The sequence below is a fragment of the Boleophthalmus pectinirostris genome, unplaced genomic scaffold, assembly GCF_026225935.1.
Source record: "Boleophthalmus pectinirostris isolate CB_2022bp ecotype Guang Dong unplaced genomic scaffold, ASM2622593v1 HiC_scaffold_3, whole genome shotgun sequence".
Lineage (NCBI taxonomy): Eukaryota > Metazoa > Chordata > Actinopteri > Gobiiformes > Gobiidae > Boleophthalmus > Boleophthalmus pectinirostris.
In genome coordinates this window covers 34,859,218-34,876,175 of record NW_026571299.1, presented here as the reverse complement: position 1 = coordinate 34,876,175, position 16,958 = coordinate 34,859,218, and the positions used below count along the sequence as shown (strand labels likewise).

At 39.3% G+C, this 16,958-nt stretch overlaps 1 protein-coding gene across 1 annotated transcript; it reads left to right on the top strand.

The window, feature by feature from the left end:
- The first annotated feature begins 1,198 nt into the window (after positions 1-1,198).
- Positions 1,199-16,527, top strand: dstyk (dual serine/threonine and tyrosine protein kinase). Its single transcript, XM_020934182.2, is given in 15 exon segments — positions 1,199-2,096; positions 2,855-3,264; positions 5,235-5,741; positions 6,700-6,895; positions 9,228-9,466; positions 10,095-10,178; positions 10,513-10,689; positions 12,004-12,104; positions 12,106-12,131; positions 13,242-13,398; positions 14,210-14,342; positions 14,671-14,784; positions 14,861-14,975; positions 15,058-15,192; positions 15,981-16,527. Coding segments are annotated over 15 exon segments (2,775 nt in total). The 5' UTR covers positions 1,199-1,897; the 3' UTR covers positions 16,163-16,527.
- The last annotated feature ends 431 nt before the right edge of the window (positions 16,528-16,958 follow it).

Sequence of the window (16,958 nt, the reverse complement as noted above, 5' to 3'; positions counted from 1 at the left end):
GCCTCTACTCCTAGAATGTGTATGTTATTGGGAAAACCTACAATGTTTGACTTTTTGTGGTCTAGTCTAGTGCAAAAAGTTTAAGGGCCCATAGTGCGCCATTTTCTGTGAAACAATTGTTTTCTCATCAAACACATACCCGGAGTAGTGTTTTGTTTCATTCACACATGATTAACACACAAAATCTTGCACATTAGGCTGCGTTCTTCTCTCAAACTGAAAACAGTCTGTTTTATCGTGATGTCATGTGTTAATGAAGTGTGACTATGTTTTAAAGCTACACCTTCACTAGAATCAGCCGGAATTGCAAATTTCCACTTTATTTAAGGTAAAAGGTAGCTGTTGGTCACTACATGACAGCACTAAGTGGAACAGAGCATTTTGAGCTTTGGAGATCTAGACAGCCTATTAACGCAGTATTAAACATGTGTAAATGAAAACACAACTCCAGGTTTTTGATGAATGAAGCCAACTTTGCAACAAAATAGGTCATCATTTTTTGTCAAAGGTCAAAGAAGACATTCTGCAATATTCTGCAAATAGGTTGGTGGTCCGAGCTAATTGTTAATATGACATATCTATCTAAATATCATTCAATTTTGCAATTTTGAAATTGCAGTGTTTTTGCATTGCAGAAGTTGACAATTGACAAAAACCCAACTCTGATTATAACTATTCTGACCTGAAGTAATCACTAGAGGGCAGTGAATTCACAATTGCTGAAATCATCTAACATGTTGAGATAAGGGACAAAAAATCACTAGACTACATCCATGGGGAAAGTAAAAATTACATTATAATAAAAAAAAAATAATAATAATTTGAGAACAAATTTCCTACATACATATATTATGTATAATATATTTTATATTACACTTATCCCATGACTGTTTAGGAATATGCACTGTACTTCAGTGTACCTGTTCCACGATGGCGCTACAGTGTCACAAACAAATAGTCCTAGGCATATGTGTTTTTCCTTTAGAGCACATACCAGGAATCTATTAAGGCATGTACAGCCTATGGGTGTGAGCCCCAGCCAGTGTTAACAAAATATCACGTCAGTGTGGAGCATCGTGACTGAATAATAATTAAATGTAAACATAATTTTAAAGCATGTTGCGTAGAGTTTATAGACTATGGTATGACTTTAAATAAGTCAGCGGGCAAAACCAAAGTCCTACATTTCCCACAAACACTTGCGCCATCCCAACCCCGCCTTGCATTCTCGACTCGGGATTTTTCTGCGAAGTTTCTGTTTTGCACTGATTTGATCGCTCGGCCTTCGCTCAGTGTTGGCCTGTACACTCCAAGCCCTGCATCTCCGGGTGTTCACCGAAAACAGTGCAACCTCGCTCCGCCTCGACTCGGAGCCTGGAGGAGGATGTCGGCTGGGCTGCTGTTCTCCAGAGCCGCGGCGGCGCTTTAGGAAGAACACCTCGGAAGCATTAGCAAAACAAGGCCGTTTTACACCGGGGCTGATACGGCACTAGGGAACCGTTTTCAGCTTGGAACTGCATGGCTTTTACTCTTTTTCCAGGAGTTTATACGTAAAGACAGGGGCTATGTTGGCAGTGCCAGGCCGGGGCGCAGACGGGCTGGAGATGCCTTCAGGCTAGCTCTGCTAACGTGGATGGACCGAGGGCGAGCGTGGGCACGCTTGGCACAAACATAAAATACTTGATCTGTCCTAAACTTGGCAGCCCATTTTGTCATTCTTCCATGTTAGTTGTTTACCAGAATGCTATTTGGCTTGTTGGTTTAAATGTCTGCAACATATGTAGTTGCACTACTGGAGGTTAGCTAGCTTTACCTAATAACTTCAATAACAAAACAACGGCATAAATTATCACACGGACTGTACTGGCGTTGTCAAGCTCACAGTGTATCTGTCATAATGGAGGGGAACCCACAGCCACAGAAAAGTACCCCGTTGGCTCGAGAGCTGACGAGAATTATCAGCAGCTATAACAAGCATTCAATTCAGTTAAAGATGAACCTGAAGGAGACCAACACTTTCTTCAGGGATATTAGACAAAACTACAGCAATGCGTGTGCATCAACTATCGGCACGGAGTCAGCCTCCTTTGAAGCAGGTAGGTCTGCTCACCTGTTCATCCAACAATGCCTTCTTACTAGAAATGAATGGCATGGGAAAGGAGACTTCTACTTGCAGCCACGAACAAACATTGTCAGATAACACAGTCACACTAATGGTAGAATCATACACACATGAAAGAAGACCAACAAACCATTCGAACTATATTTTCTGTTATGATTTTTATGTTCCTGATGGCATGATTTCATGTTAAATATTACGTTTTCAGCATATGGCAAAACCCTACTTTAAATGGAAAGAAAAAGCAAAAGTAGACAACATAAACATACATGATCCCTATTTACTCTTTAAAAAACAAGCAAACAAACAAAAAGCTTTCTGGACAATTTTTTTTGTATTTGCCTGAGTTTTAACACATGCAGTTACGCAAGCAAACAGCCAAAACCCATTCACAACAGAATGAGAAAGTGATGTACAAAATAGGCCACTGCAGTGCAGTGTGCTCTTCGTTATATAAGTGTTTGAGACTGTGACTCAGCATCACTAAGGATTATGCAGAGTGCCCCCAATAAAGAGGCTGAATTGATTCTTCTGTTTGTACTCTAGATTTGAGGAATATATCTGGAAAAAATCTCCAAAGGCGAGACATTTTGTAACATTCCTAAACTGTGGTCCTGTGCATATTCCTAGTAGTGTTGCACAAGTATTTGCTTTTTAGAAAGCTCCCTGTTCTAAATAACCCCTGTTGCTTTAGGGAGCGTTTTTAGTCATATTTTGTCTTCTCTTCTCCTCCAGGCCAGCTCAGCTGCATTGCATTTCCCAGTCATGAAGACGAGTTCCTACGAAACACTGTGGGTGCTGCCCCCTATGTGGTCATCCTGGGACAGGACTGTGCTGCCCGGTACCAGCTCCTAAACTGCCTTCTAGGGGAGAGGCTCTTACCTCTGGGCCCGGAGGCCGGAGAAGCCTGTGAGGGTGTTCAGGGCACTGTGTGTAAGAGGCGTAAACTGTGTTTCAGTTATGGGCGACAGACACGGCTCAGCCTGGCCCTGCCTGGCCAGTACGAGCTGGTCCATCAGCTGGCAGCCAACTGTGGGCGCTGGGACACTGTGCCCCGAGAGGACCTGGAGATCCATGAGGAGTGTGAGGACCCCGCACACAGGCTGGCCGAGCTGGAGATCACCCTGCACCACCCACTGCTACAGGTAGGCACCAGCACTAAAGTACATCAGTCAGTTCAACATAAGAACCATGAAATGACAATAACACCTGATATCATTGACCAGGCCATAGGTCAAATTAATTTTTGACAGAAAGTGCAAGCTACTGATCAGTATCTATGTACCAATAAATTGTCAACAAATTCATTGGCAAATCTTTTTAGCTGTGACATGACTTTAGCCAGGAATTATATTTTTCCTTTTTTAGCATCTGAATTTATAGGGCAAATTAGGTGCACTTTTTGAATATTAGTATGACCAGTGAACAATAAAAATATTCTGTACCTTGTCTACATGTCTACAATTAAGGTTATATTTAAAAATATATGGTACTATAAAAATGCAGTTCATTTTGCATTTATTCAAAAGTTTTTTTAATCTATTGTGATATCAAAACATCATTATTGTCACAGCATTTCAGCTGATTGATTTCCAAGTTGACCTTATTTCACATGTCTTGCTTACGCTCAAAGCACAAACAGGTTTCTATTTTGCTCCTACTGAAAGAACAATTGTAGTGTTCCGGTATTAACTCTGGTATTCAGTCAGTGCAACCTGAAAATTATAATATTTTGTGGGAGTGAATGGATTTTGCATGGTGTGAGGATTGTAGTCACTTCTTATCAGGGGTGACACGTGGAAACTAGTCCTTAATCCTTTAGAGCCCTTTTCGAGCATCATACTGCCCCACAAACTAGGCCAGGCCTAGCTGTGTCCTGGGGCAGCCCACCCGCCCTGCCCCCTTACGTAATGCCGCTGGTCTGGTGTGATTCACATGACTGAGACTTGTAAAAAAAAAAAAAAAAAAAAAAAAAACTCTAAAACTCTTTGCTGTGATGAAGTCACCATGGTTACAGCTGTGTCCTGGGATACTTTCCATTCTCGTGCCTGAAATAACTTTTAATAAACAACATTTTGCCATTTTGGTTTTTACTATTGGTTCTACTAAAAGATTAAAAGACAAATCTAGTGTACTTTCTCATTGATTTTGTCTGCATGTGTGTTACTCTTACTTTGATTCCAAGGTTTTAATATTTGAATGTTAAACTTCAGAACATTATCCCTCTTGGTCTCTTCCTGTTGATTTAAAGAAAACAAATGTTTAGGAGTGACTGAAGTCTCAGAATCTCTCTGCTCATCGCGACTGTCACACCTCACTGCCACAGTGGCACTTCTGTTGAGACCAGCAGATGTAAACCAATGTGCTAATTAGCCTTATCCCAGAAATTTACTAAGCTTCCCAACCAGAGCTTAATCACCCCTGTAACCCAGGGGACACAAAGTCGTGACCTATTCAATTATTTCCGAAATGCTTTCAGGTTGGATGTTGCAAGTTTGTGGAGCTGTAGCAATGACCAGTGGTGCTCTGCTCGTTATCAGATCCATGTAAATTTAGCGAGGGCTCTTAAATGTGCTTATTCCTGGCACAGTTATTAGTCTTTACTTTTAATATATAGGCCAGAAAGCTACACAGAATAGCCTGTAGACATGTTTGTGTATGTTGTGCACCAGGGCAGTTCTAACAGTGGTCTGATTTCGCTGCTTGTGTTTAATGTTTTCAGTCTATCTTTGTTCCAGAGAAGAGCTCAGAGGGGCTTGTTTCTTGGAGACAGGACTGACTGTCGCCTTTGTGCTGCTGTGTTCTGACTCTTCTGGGTCTCAGCATCAGTCTATTTCTGGTTGTTATTTATAAGGGGTTAAACAAACCTTTAATGTGCGTCATTTGTCTTCTTTTTTCCAGGATCACCATAAATATTGCTGCTTGTGTTTTTGTAAACATTTGACATTTGGCGGGTTAGTGGCCCAAAAGCCTGGGATATATACATTATTTGTTTAACATTTTCATGACAGCAATTTGTTTTGTAGTGTTTTGATACAGTTTTGTACAAAAGTGGAAATACAATTAGTCAAATTTGCCTTAAGTGATTTTGTAACAATTTTCCCTGTACTTTTAGGAAGCAAAAGTAATGGTGGTGCCGTGCTCTAATGTCCAGCCCATTGAAGAAGCCCTGGAGGACTACACTCGTGGAGTGATTCCTATCCTCCTTTATGCCATTAACCAGGACAAACTGAGCACAGAGCAGGTGTGCGAGCTCCGAAAAGTCAAAGAGATGCTCCCGTATCCTGTCTGCTTCATCCGAGTCCCTGACTCTTCCACAGCAGTGTCCCCTGACCTTGGGCACCGTCCCGAAAAGGACAAAGATAAAGAGAAGAGCTCCCTGCACAAACAGCTGCTGTCGTTGGGTCTGCTCAGTGGCTCGGCAGGAAACTGCTCCTGTGGTGCCCCCAGTCAGACCCCCGCTCCAGGAGCCAAACCCCAGAGCATGCTGGGAGAAGGCTTCGACCGACTGCACCGACTACTTGTGCCATTCGCTCGACAAGTGTTGCAAAACCAACAAGTGGAGGCTGCCAACATGCTCAATGGGCTGCACTCTCGCTGTCTTGACCTCTTCATTAACCAGGTTTGACTACCACTCCTGTGCATCAATACAAGGCATATAATTATGACCATCAGTGCATTCCAAGATTTTCTTTCAGTAACCCCTATTTTACCATTGGATATGCTAGTGACCCAAATGTCCTAATGTCCTACGTGACAAGCTACTGTCTTAAAAAGAAAAATGTTATGGTTAATAAAGATGTTATAGATCAGTAATCATTTGAAATTAAAATGCCAACCCTCTTTTATAATTCAAGATGTTTAGTTTGGACCTGGCTATTTTTAAGACCTCTTGCAAAGCTTTTCAAAACTTATAAAAAACTGTGACCAAAACGAAGCTCTTTGACGTTTAAAGCTGATGATAATGTGGTGGCGGCACGGTGGCTGAGTGGCTAGCACTCATGCCTCACAGCAAGAAGGTTCCGGGTTCAAGCCACGGGTCGCCCGGGCCTTTCTGTGAGGAGTTTGCATGTTTCTCCCCGTGTCTGGATGGGTTCATTCAGGCGCTCTGGTTTCCCCCATCAACCCTAAACATCCTACAGGTCTCCAAGAACAGTTGATAGTCAAGGTCAGTTAAATACAAACAATCAATAAATTAGCTCTGGTGCTAGTGGCCACATTGCCTAGTAGGAAAGTGGTGTGTGTGTGATGGTGGTGGTTGGAGGGATCGTTGGTGCCGATTGGCGTGGCAGCCACGCTTCTGTCAGTCTGCCCCAGGGCAGCTGTGGCTACAACAGTAGCTTACCATCACCAGGTATAGAGTGAATGAATAATGGTGAATGTAATGCTCTGTAAAGCGTCTTTGTGACAAAAAATATCTGTGAAAAGCACTATATATAAATAAAGACTGACTTACTTATTATTGCATTGCATACAGGGGGTCCATATCAAAAGATGGTTCAAGAGGTTACTATTAGGATCCAGTCCTATTCAGTTTAGTCTTATAAATGCTATGGACTTCTCTCTGTCCCCCTTCACAGGCGTTTGACATGCAGAGAGACCTCCAGATCACACCCCGCAGACTGGAGTACACCCGGGAGAAAGAGGGCGAGCTCTTCACATCTCTTATGGCCATCGCAAACCGCAAACAGGAGGAAATGAAGGAGATGATCATCGAGACACTCAGTAGCATGAAGGAGCAGCTTTTGGACGATGCTGCTAACCTTGAATTTACAGGTCAGTTTAAAGTTAATATGAATGTAATATTATTTTTTCTTAGAATATTCCCTATAGTAAGTAAATTTGTCAATCACGCATCTATATCAATAAAAAAAAAGTTTGGGTCTTGGAATAATGCGATTCATTTTTTTTTCTTACATAAACAGTATTTTAAGATAAACACTTAAATGACTTAAAATATCATATTCATTGTCATAATGGCTTAATGGGTCATAATGGGTTATGTGGCTAGCCTTGGTCCAGCAAGGGACTAAGGATGGAAATTAGCTTTGCCTTCAGTCCTGCATATTAACAAGTACCGTATTTTCCGCACTATTAGGTGCTCTGGATTATAAGGTGCACTGTCATAGAATGGTCTATTTTCAAACTTTTTTCACAAATAAACCTCACCGAACTTTGAACGAAACACAACAGTTAGATGGCTCAGTCAGACTTTGGCGTGTTCACGGTGACTCTCGGCTTTGTTCAATTGTGGCGCGTAGGGAGGGTGCTGTCTGGGACCGCTGGATTGTTGCCGTGTTCGCAGTGACTCGGTTGTTCAGTTATGACTAGAAGTGGCACATTGCACTCGCTTTTTCGGTTCGTTTCTCTGTTCCATTCCTCGTTCGTGTGGATTGATAAGTGTGGCTGCGGGTGTTTTTCGCTGTGCGGTTGCTGTCTGCTCCGTGCGTGTTTGTGTGCACTGCGGGTGGTGCGGCTTTGTAGTTTACTGAAGTCATGCTGGGACACCCGAGTGGATTCGTATATAGGGCGCTCTGGATTGTGGGGTCGTGCAGTCGTTTTTTGATGGGGTTGGAGGCTTAAGACCGTGCCCAATAGCCCGGAAAATACGGTACATGTTTGCCTCTTGCATTAACTGTCTTTTAATATGCATCGTCCTTTAAATAAATAAATACAAAAAAATATATTAACGAGTTGAACCATTGTATTCATTAAATAATTCATATTTTACATGTTATTCTTGTTTACAGTCTCATACTTGGTCCTGTTAGATATCATATTTTTTTATATAATGTTTGTTTTCTACCTCTAACAATCCACAAAACAACACAGATAAAAAAATAACTACTAAACTAAAAAAAGAAACCCTAAATGACTAAAAACCATATGATTTAAATTATAACAATGTCAGGCAGCACTGAAGAGGTAAAATGAAATGGTGTGCTCTAGAACTATTGTATCTAAAGGAAATAGCTCAATACAAAGTATTAGCTCCTCATCCTGTAATAAACAGTATGGAACGTAAAGCTCTGCTCTTATGAGTTATGCCTCTCTTTGAAAATGTAATGGTTGTCCTGAATTAGTTTTGCTCTTTTAAGACATAATCATTTGTGCAGAAAAGATGTCTTGTACAAAAATTGGAAGCATCCTCTTTAGTCTCATGTTTAAATTAGATCACAATACTTGGATTAGATTAGACAGATTAATTTTGATAAACTTGCATGCTTTGTTTTTTACTAATCTGGCACATACTTTTTCCCGTCATGTAAAAATGGGGATTTTGTTTTATCATAATCCACAATAGAATTGCACAGAAGGTATTATTGACATAGTTTTCTTGTTGAATTCCTTTGGTTTTCGTAATGTTTGGGCTGCACAGCTGTAGTCTGCAAAGAGAGCCCTCCCAGAGAATGAGTTCGATCAACTGGAGATGACAAGTTTCTTACATTTCACAACACTGATTGATAAATAGTTTTTTGCATTAAGACTTAATACAAATTAAACTATTTAGCTTCAGTATTTTCCATTCGTTTTTCCATTCTTTTATTGCTGCAAAAACACCTCATTTCTATTACGACTCTACTCTGTATGGAATTGTTTGTACAATTTTCCATCCAATTTCTCAAGGCTAAAACCCCAAATCCCATTGTACTGTAGATGTGATAGACAATATGGATGGTAGTGCAGTTGTTTTGGAGGTTGTCTGTAATATGCATTTTATAGCTAAAAAAAGAGCTGATTACAAACTCAGAAACTTGCGGTGTAATCTTCCATAGTGTTTTAAGTGATATTCCTGTATTTTTGGTTTTAATAATTTCACAGTCCATTCACTTTCTTGAATGAGACATTTACAAGATGAATACAGCAACGCATTATCTCCACAAAACAGAGATATTAGATATTTTGTCAATATTGCCCACTCCTACCCAGCAGGTCTTGAATTTGTACCAATACAAAAAAATTCTACTCTCTAGTCTTAGAAATTTGTTGCAGTTCCACATTTTTATTAAATTATCTTGTTTGATGAGCTGAAGCTATAATTTCACTTACTCACTTAATAATTGTTTCCATATCCTATCATAACCAAAATATTTCTTCCTGCCTACAGACATTATTGTCACTACAAGCGGAGAGGCTGTTACATCAAAGGAGATAAAGTCATGCATCCACCAGATCCAGGAGCTAATTGTTGTGCGACTGAACCAGGCAGTGGCCAACAAACTCATCAGCTCCGTGGACTATCTGAGGGAGAGCTTTGTGGGTACTCTGGAGCGCTGCCTCAACAGTTTAGAGAAATCCAACATGGAGTCCTCCGTACACAACGTCACCTCAAACCACCTCAAACAGGTTTGTGACATCAGAAGAGACACTGAGGGTTTCACGATTAAGAAAAGTCTGAATAGAAACAATATAATGTTCATATTTGGGACAATAGTGTTAGGCATGTGGCCTTTTTTATGAAGTTTTACATGTTTTTATATAAACAGAAATGACAAACTTAAAAGAGTTGTATATTCTAAATCAGTGGTCCCCAACCTTTTTAAGCTCTGGTACTTGGGCCCACACCCAATTACTCCATAACCCTGGGGAAAATAAATCTTTCAAGTTAAGTTGTCAATTATTACTTATATTTGTTGTTTCAGTTATATGAAATACTTCTAAACATTAAACATTAAGGAAGTAAAATTTACTGCAAATAATATTTTATGCTCAAATACTAACAATAATACTGCAACAGTTGAAAAACAAATAATAAATTATATCAAGTGTCTAACTTGTTTTAATAAACATGGCCACCACATGTATTAGTAGGTCATTTTTTGTTTTATCTTGGGTGTACAGTCAAATACAGTAAAACAAATCGATGAGAGACGCGTGTTCCAGTTTTATGATACCACAGGCACTATAGTATGTTAACAATAGATCGCAAAGGACTGAGGATTTCCCTGTTCACGGTTTTCTGCTTTTCTTACAGTTACTAAATGCTGCCTATCACGTAGAGGTCACCTTTCACTCCGGTTCCTCTGTAACACGTTTTGTGTGGGAACAAATCAAACAGGTCTGTAGCATTTCTATTACCAATTAAATGTATTTATCATTGTTAGGTTTTTACTACAGTTTTTGTGTGTTGGTGTATATTTATCAAATTGTGGGGACTAAAACCTGTGTACACACTCAATTCTAGTGCATCTACCTCCCTTAAGGGCACAAAAATCAGGACCCCATTACACAATCCTTTATTATTTGATCATTAACATGATTTATTGTTCACATATGGGTTAAAATATATTAAGGGTTAGGGTTAAGGTCTCCATAAAATGAATGGAAGTGAATGAATGTGAATGTAATGTCCTCAAAAAGCATGGAAATTCGGCATCTCTGTGTATTTTTAGATAATTCATCGGATAACCTTTGTGAACCCACCGGCCATCACTTCAGAGTGGAAGCGTAAAGTGGCCCAGGATGCCATTGAGAGTCTGAGCGCCGCTAAACTCGCCCGAAGCATCTGCTCCCAGTTCAGGACGAGACTCAACAGTTCACACGAGGCCTTTGCTGCGTCTCTACGTCAGGTACCTCAGAATAATTAATTTTAAGTTATTTTTAAGAGTTATTTGTTTTTGTAAGCAATGGAATTAATCAGTGAATTTTGCTCAGTAAATACTAGTAACACTTTTGTAAAAATTCAACCTTTTCAGTCTTGAAACATTTGATTTGTACAAAGCTGAAAAGTAACACACAGCACACTAGCTATTGGCAATGCATTTATCGTAGTTGCATGCTAGCACTAGTGCACAGTTTAATCTTGTTTTTTTGGCAGCAGCATTGTAGAAACTAGGTGGCCTCAGGTGTAACTGACCAGGGCTAAAAGGCTATAATCTTCTATCAAGCTCAATATCGACAAGTGGCCATGCTATTTTGTTATGTTTCTTATTAGATTAGTGACGGTCTTTTTTTTTTCTCTCTCTCTCTTACTCTAGTGCAATGTCTGTCACTGTACATTATAGTCTTATCAAACACAATCCTTTACTTTTCTTGGAGCTATGGCAGCTTCCCTGTGCTTTGAGTTATTCTTCAATATGTAAATATGTGCGACTGTGGCTCTGACCAATGCATTTGAGTCTAACTGCCCTGATGACAATCATCACATGACGAACAGTGTGGCTCACATCACTGTCTGCATTTCCATGGTCCTCTCTCTTAATAAAGTTACATACATTATATACTCGTAACCATTGTCAGTCTGAAGCAGATCAAGTCGCTCTTTGTGCCTGAATGAGCCAACTGTTGCAGTTTTACTTGCTTGAGAATTTATTACAAAACTCTGCGCTGCAGTTTTTCTATAAATGCTAGGAATGGCATGTTACATGTTTTGAAATAATGACAAAAATTCACAGCTAAATGAACCAAGATTGGTTTAGTGATAATTAGAAATACATGACTAAGCTTCATAATAGATGATATGAAAACTAATTGTTTAGTTGTTTCTATTAAAGCAGCTAAAAATCCTGTTGCTTAGTAACATATGATTAGAAATAAAATATGTGAATAATAATTGCATACATTTGGTACTGGTTATAATCAGAGCAATTGTGAAATTGTGTCTTTTTATTATGTGTTAGTATTTGTAATTAATTATAGCATCAAATTTGAAGTACATTATTAATGAAAAATGTAAACTATTTTATAAGAAAGACTTTATTTATAGAGCACCTCTCACAAATAAAAATGTATGCTTTCCAAAATGCAAAAATTTAATAAAACAGGGGTAAGACATAAAAAAGAGATGAGAGTCTACTGCTAACCGGTTTAACACTACATGCCAGTAGAAATGAGCAAACCCTGCTCTAGTTTTTAATGCATCTGCTAATTGCATATGTTGGCAGTTGGAGGAAGGGCATACGGGTCGACTGGAGCGCACTGAGGACCTGTGGCTGCGTGTGAGGAAAGACCACGCCCCTCGCCTCGCCCGCCTTTCGCTTGAGCCGCTCCCTTAGAGACGTCCTGCTGCATGGTGAGTCACAGCTATGTTCTGCCGACACTAACCTGTAAACGTCTTAACCTACCAGTCTTTACTGTACATAAATAAAGATGCATGCTTTATTTAGTACTAAAGATAGAGTATGTAACTTCTTTTATCAATATTTTTATTCAGTGTTTTTATTTGGTCTTAAAAAATCATCCTGAAAACATGCTGTGTTTATGGGATTAACTGCTTGTCTCCACAGAAATAGATAAGTTTAATGCCATACTGTAACACATACAAAGCAGTAACATTTCCATGGAGACAAAAGTGTAGCCAGCACTCCAGCTGAAAAAAAGTGCACCTTTTAACTAGCAAGATTTTGATTGATGTTGATTGAAAATGTGGACTCATAGCTAAAAATTGTGAGTCAGACGCGGTCAGTGTCTGTGGTCAACCGTAAAGCAAGTTCTTGTCATTAATTAGAGAAGAATTGCACTGTGAATGGGACCATCTTTCACCAATTCCCTTTCATTTACTAACTTTTACAAAGGCAAAAACAAATGATAATCTGTACATTTATGGAGATGTTACCGCACAGAGCCTGGAGCCGATATTCGCTCCAACAAAACTTTGGTCTTTTCCATGACTGATTGTATTATCCACAGCACCATCACACAGTAAATTCCTCACATTGTGTAGTGTGGTATCAAACAGTTTTATAAAAGTGGTGCAGTGGACAGGCTTAAGACTTGAATTTCCTTGGCATCAACAAAGTATCTCTCTCCCTTTCTCTGTCCCTCTCAAGACTTATCTAAACCAGCAATTAACTAAGAATTAAGCAAGCAAGATACTTACTGGCGTAGGATTAAGACTGTTAATTCCATTCATTGTCCCAAATTTTAATCTTCATATTTTTTCCGAAATAAGTGCAAATGTGTACTAAGGGGTGGATGGAAACAAAGATTTTCTGAGCACTCAAGCCTTAAATGCAGGACAATAAAGATTTACTCAAACATGCATGAATCAATCAAATCATATGAGTCAGATTATGATTAACTAAAACATAACATGGTTAAAAGCTCAAGTATTTTTTTTTTAAACATACATCCCTTTTAAGTTTAACTGGGTCATATTATATGCCTCGTCTTTTTGCTCCAGGTAAGCCAAAGTTGGGGCGAGAGTTGGGCCGTGGCCAGTATGGAGTGGTGTATTTGTGTGACAGCTGGGGCGGGCACTACCCCTGTGCGCTCAAGTCAGTGGTGCCCCCTGATGACAAGCACTGGAATGACCTCGCCTTGGAGTTTCACTACACAAGGTACAAACCAGCCCCACACTAACCAGGACCTATGCTTTCTGGGAAGTGACACTGCTTTGGAGCCAGGGGAAATACCAGTGATATTGAAAGCATTCTTCTAATCCACATCCATCATGACAGCTGCTCTGTAAAGGGTCATGACTCCACCTATTTAACAGTAAATAGTTGTGACTGTTCAGGCCTGGAGGATTTTCACACTGGTGTGCGAGGACAGTGATATCACAGCCCTCTATCAGCCAGCAACAGTAAAAGAGATGCACTAGTATTTTCTGTTCTGATGATAATACAAAATACATTTAGTAATAGTTTGGATTAATCTAGTGCAGTGTTTCTCAGACTTCAAACCAGAGACCACTTCATTACTGAAAACAAAATTCCAAAGTACCTATCTTACAACACCTTAAACACACAAAAGATCGATTCAATCATGTTTAATTCTTACTTTATTATACTTGTATTAAACTGTTAAAATTACAGAAATGGGCTTTGCTTTGATCATTAACATTAAGAATGGATTATTTTGAGGAGATTTAATAAATAGGAAGTACAGCTAAAAGAAAATATGCTGAACACTGCATTGCTTTTGAAATACTGAACAATATTGTGAACCTTTACTGGTTATTTTCCAACATTTGGAAAACACACTATACCCAGGGAGTAACCATATATTATCTGTGTCATTTCATCTCTACTGATGAATGTGAGATGTCATGCCGTTACTTGTGTGTGATTGTACAAAAATAGTTAATTTTACTAATGTAGTTCATAATCATCAGGTTCAACACTAGTGTATTTTCTCTTAATTTTCCAGATCTCTTCCCAAACACGAGCGCTTGGTGGACCTCCATGGGTCAGTGATAGACCACACGTATGCAGGGGGCTCTAGCATAGCAGTGCTGCTCATAATGGAGAGGCTACATAGAGACTTGTACACAGGACTGAAGGTAATACTCTCCAGCAACTACAATTATCCCTTAAATTTAATATTTTATATGTTGCTTTATTAATCTTGTAAATTTAAAATGTTAGAATATTTTGACCAGTATCCTTTTAAAATTGTAGTTTCCTCATACTACTGTCCAGAATTAATAAATGTGAGTGTTGTATTAGCAGACTGGCAGCCTCACTTCTGTTGGTCTGTTGCAGCTGTATCTTACCGCTGCAGAGTGTGAATTAATTACGCACTGTAAAGGGTCTTTGAGTGTCAGATAATAAATTAGATATGAATAAAAGATAATCTACTATAACTATTTTTTTTTCTTTTTCTGACAGGCTGGTTTGTCCCTAAAGGAGAGGCTTCAGATCGCTCTTGATGTGGTTGAGGGCATCCGCTTCCTTCACAGCCAGGGCTTGCTACACAGAGACATCAAGCTAAAAAATGTCCTGGTGAGTTCAGTGGTCATCAGTGAGAAAACACAGACCCCTCTCCTCCATATCTTTCTATTTCTTCATATTTATTCAGTTGGACAAGCAAAATCGCGCTAAGATCACTGACCTGGGATTTTGTAAGCCTGAAGCCATGATGTCGGGCAGCATTGTTGGGACCCCCATTCACATGGCACCTGAACTCTTCACAGGTTTATAAATGTCGATATAGTTTATTACTTCTAATATGTATGAAGCTAACAGTTCTGCTTGTCCCATTTTTTTCTTTAACAGGAAAATATGATAACTCAGTTGATGTGTATGCTTTTGGGATCCTGTTCTGGTACCTGTGCACTGGTTCAGTGAAGCTTCCAGAAGCTTTTGAGAAATGTTCCAGCAAAGACCAGCTCTGGACCAATGTTAAAAAAGGTAGAGTACCTGAGTACTTGTTCACGGTATTTAATTTATAGGCTGTATATACAAATGGACATGGATAACTTGCTAGCCACTGCTCCCCAAATAGGAAGTGAGCATGGGCACACTTCTGGTTCCATGGAGTGCATCTCCAGTTCACTTTGTATTGGGAAAAAAAAGCGTCACCCACTGTCTGTAACTGGTGCTGACATACTTGTCATTGTGGTCCTTAACCCACCCTACATGATCCTGGGGGTTTTATATCGCTTATATTGTTTTGTCCGGAAATCAATTCCTATTCCTAAAATGGAAATCTGCTACAAATTCACCTCATAATTCCTAGCCTTGGTGAGCTTCATTTGAATGAAGCCCAACGCTGTGGATGACGTCACTTAGTCAACTTCTTTATACAGTCTATGATTTAATCACATGTTTAGTGCCTACAACAGGATGACATAACATTCCCTCACTAGTAGCGATCAGTCTGCAGTGGTCATCATCTATTAGAAGTGGTGAAATGGCCATGTTGGATATTGTGAAATTGAACCAGGGTTGCAAGAGTTTTAACCTGCAAACTAAGGATACTAAGGTTTTCTTTCTAAGCATGGGGACAAACCATATACTGTATTACAACAATACAATTGTCAGTAAAACCAATAATTTATTTTGAACTTATTTCCATAAAATATTAGGACATAGATAAGAAATGTGTCTTTTGTAGTGTTTCCATATTGTCTTGTCTTCTCTGTGTTCAGTCTTTTATTTCTATATATCTGAATATATCTTTTTTTTTAATCCTGTAGGGTCCCGACCAGAGCGTCTGCCCAGTTTCGATGAGGAGTGCTGGCAGCTAATGGAGGCGTGTTGGAACGGCGACCCATCACTGAGGCCGCTACTGGGCATCGTGGAGCCCAGCCTGCAAAGCATCATGGTCCGAATGTGTGGGCCAGAGCGCAAGGGCAGCAGTCTCGAGGACTCAAACTGAACTCACTCCAAACTGAAGTGTATTTTGTTGTATTTATGAAGTTGTGTGGGAAAAACGGGTGATACTGGATTGTCCTTCACTTTCACCATTGTGCGATTATTTATGGAGCAGTACCAATATGTGTAGATTTGTGTTTTATCAATGGAGTTGTACCCCCGCGCCCCACAGTTCGGTTGCCTCATAGCGGTTGTGCTAATTGCTACTCTGTTGTTGTATGTTAATAGATGCAATGTTTTAAAAGTAGCCCATTCCCAGTATTAAAAAAATATATAAATATATAAAAGATTCATTTTAGATTGTATTTAAGATGAACATTTCTGCATCTATTCAAACACACCTTTTTAATAAAATGCTCTGTTACACAATGGCCTTATTTTTCATTGCTGTACAATGTTACAGCAGAACAAGTTCAATCAAGTCAAGACATGTTTAGTATTTACAACACAATGGACAGTGTTCTAATACTTAGAGTAACCAACTGTGATACATTAACTGTCTTTGCAAAATTATTTCAATTACAGTAGTAACTAGTGAAACAAAAGATAAGCTCATCATGACGACTGAATATTTATCTCTATAGAACTAGCTGCGAAAACTACTCAATAGTTGGTTAGAAAAGCTTGCGTTAGAGCCATCTATTGATTGTTCTCGGCAATTACATTTTGTTGCCCTCATCTTTTATCATAATTATTATTTTTATTTCAAGTTAATTTAAAACGGCATTATGAAATTACTCGATTATGTAATGGTCATTCATGATTGTTTATTATGTCTCACAAGAGGTTCGAATACACTG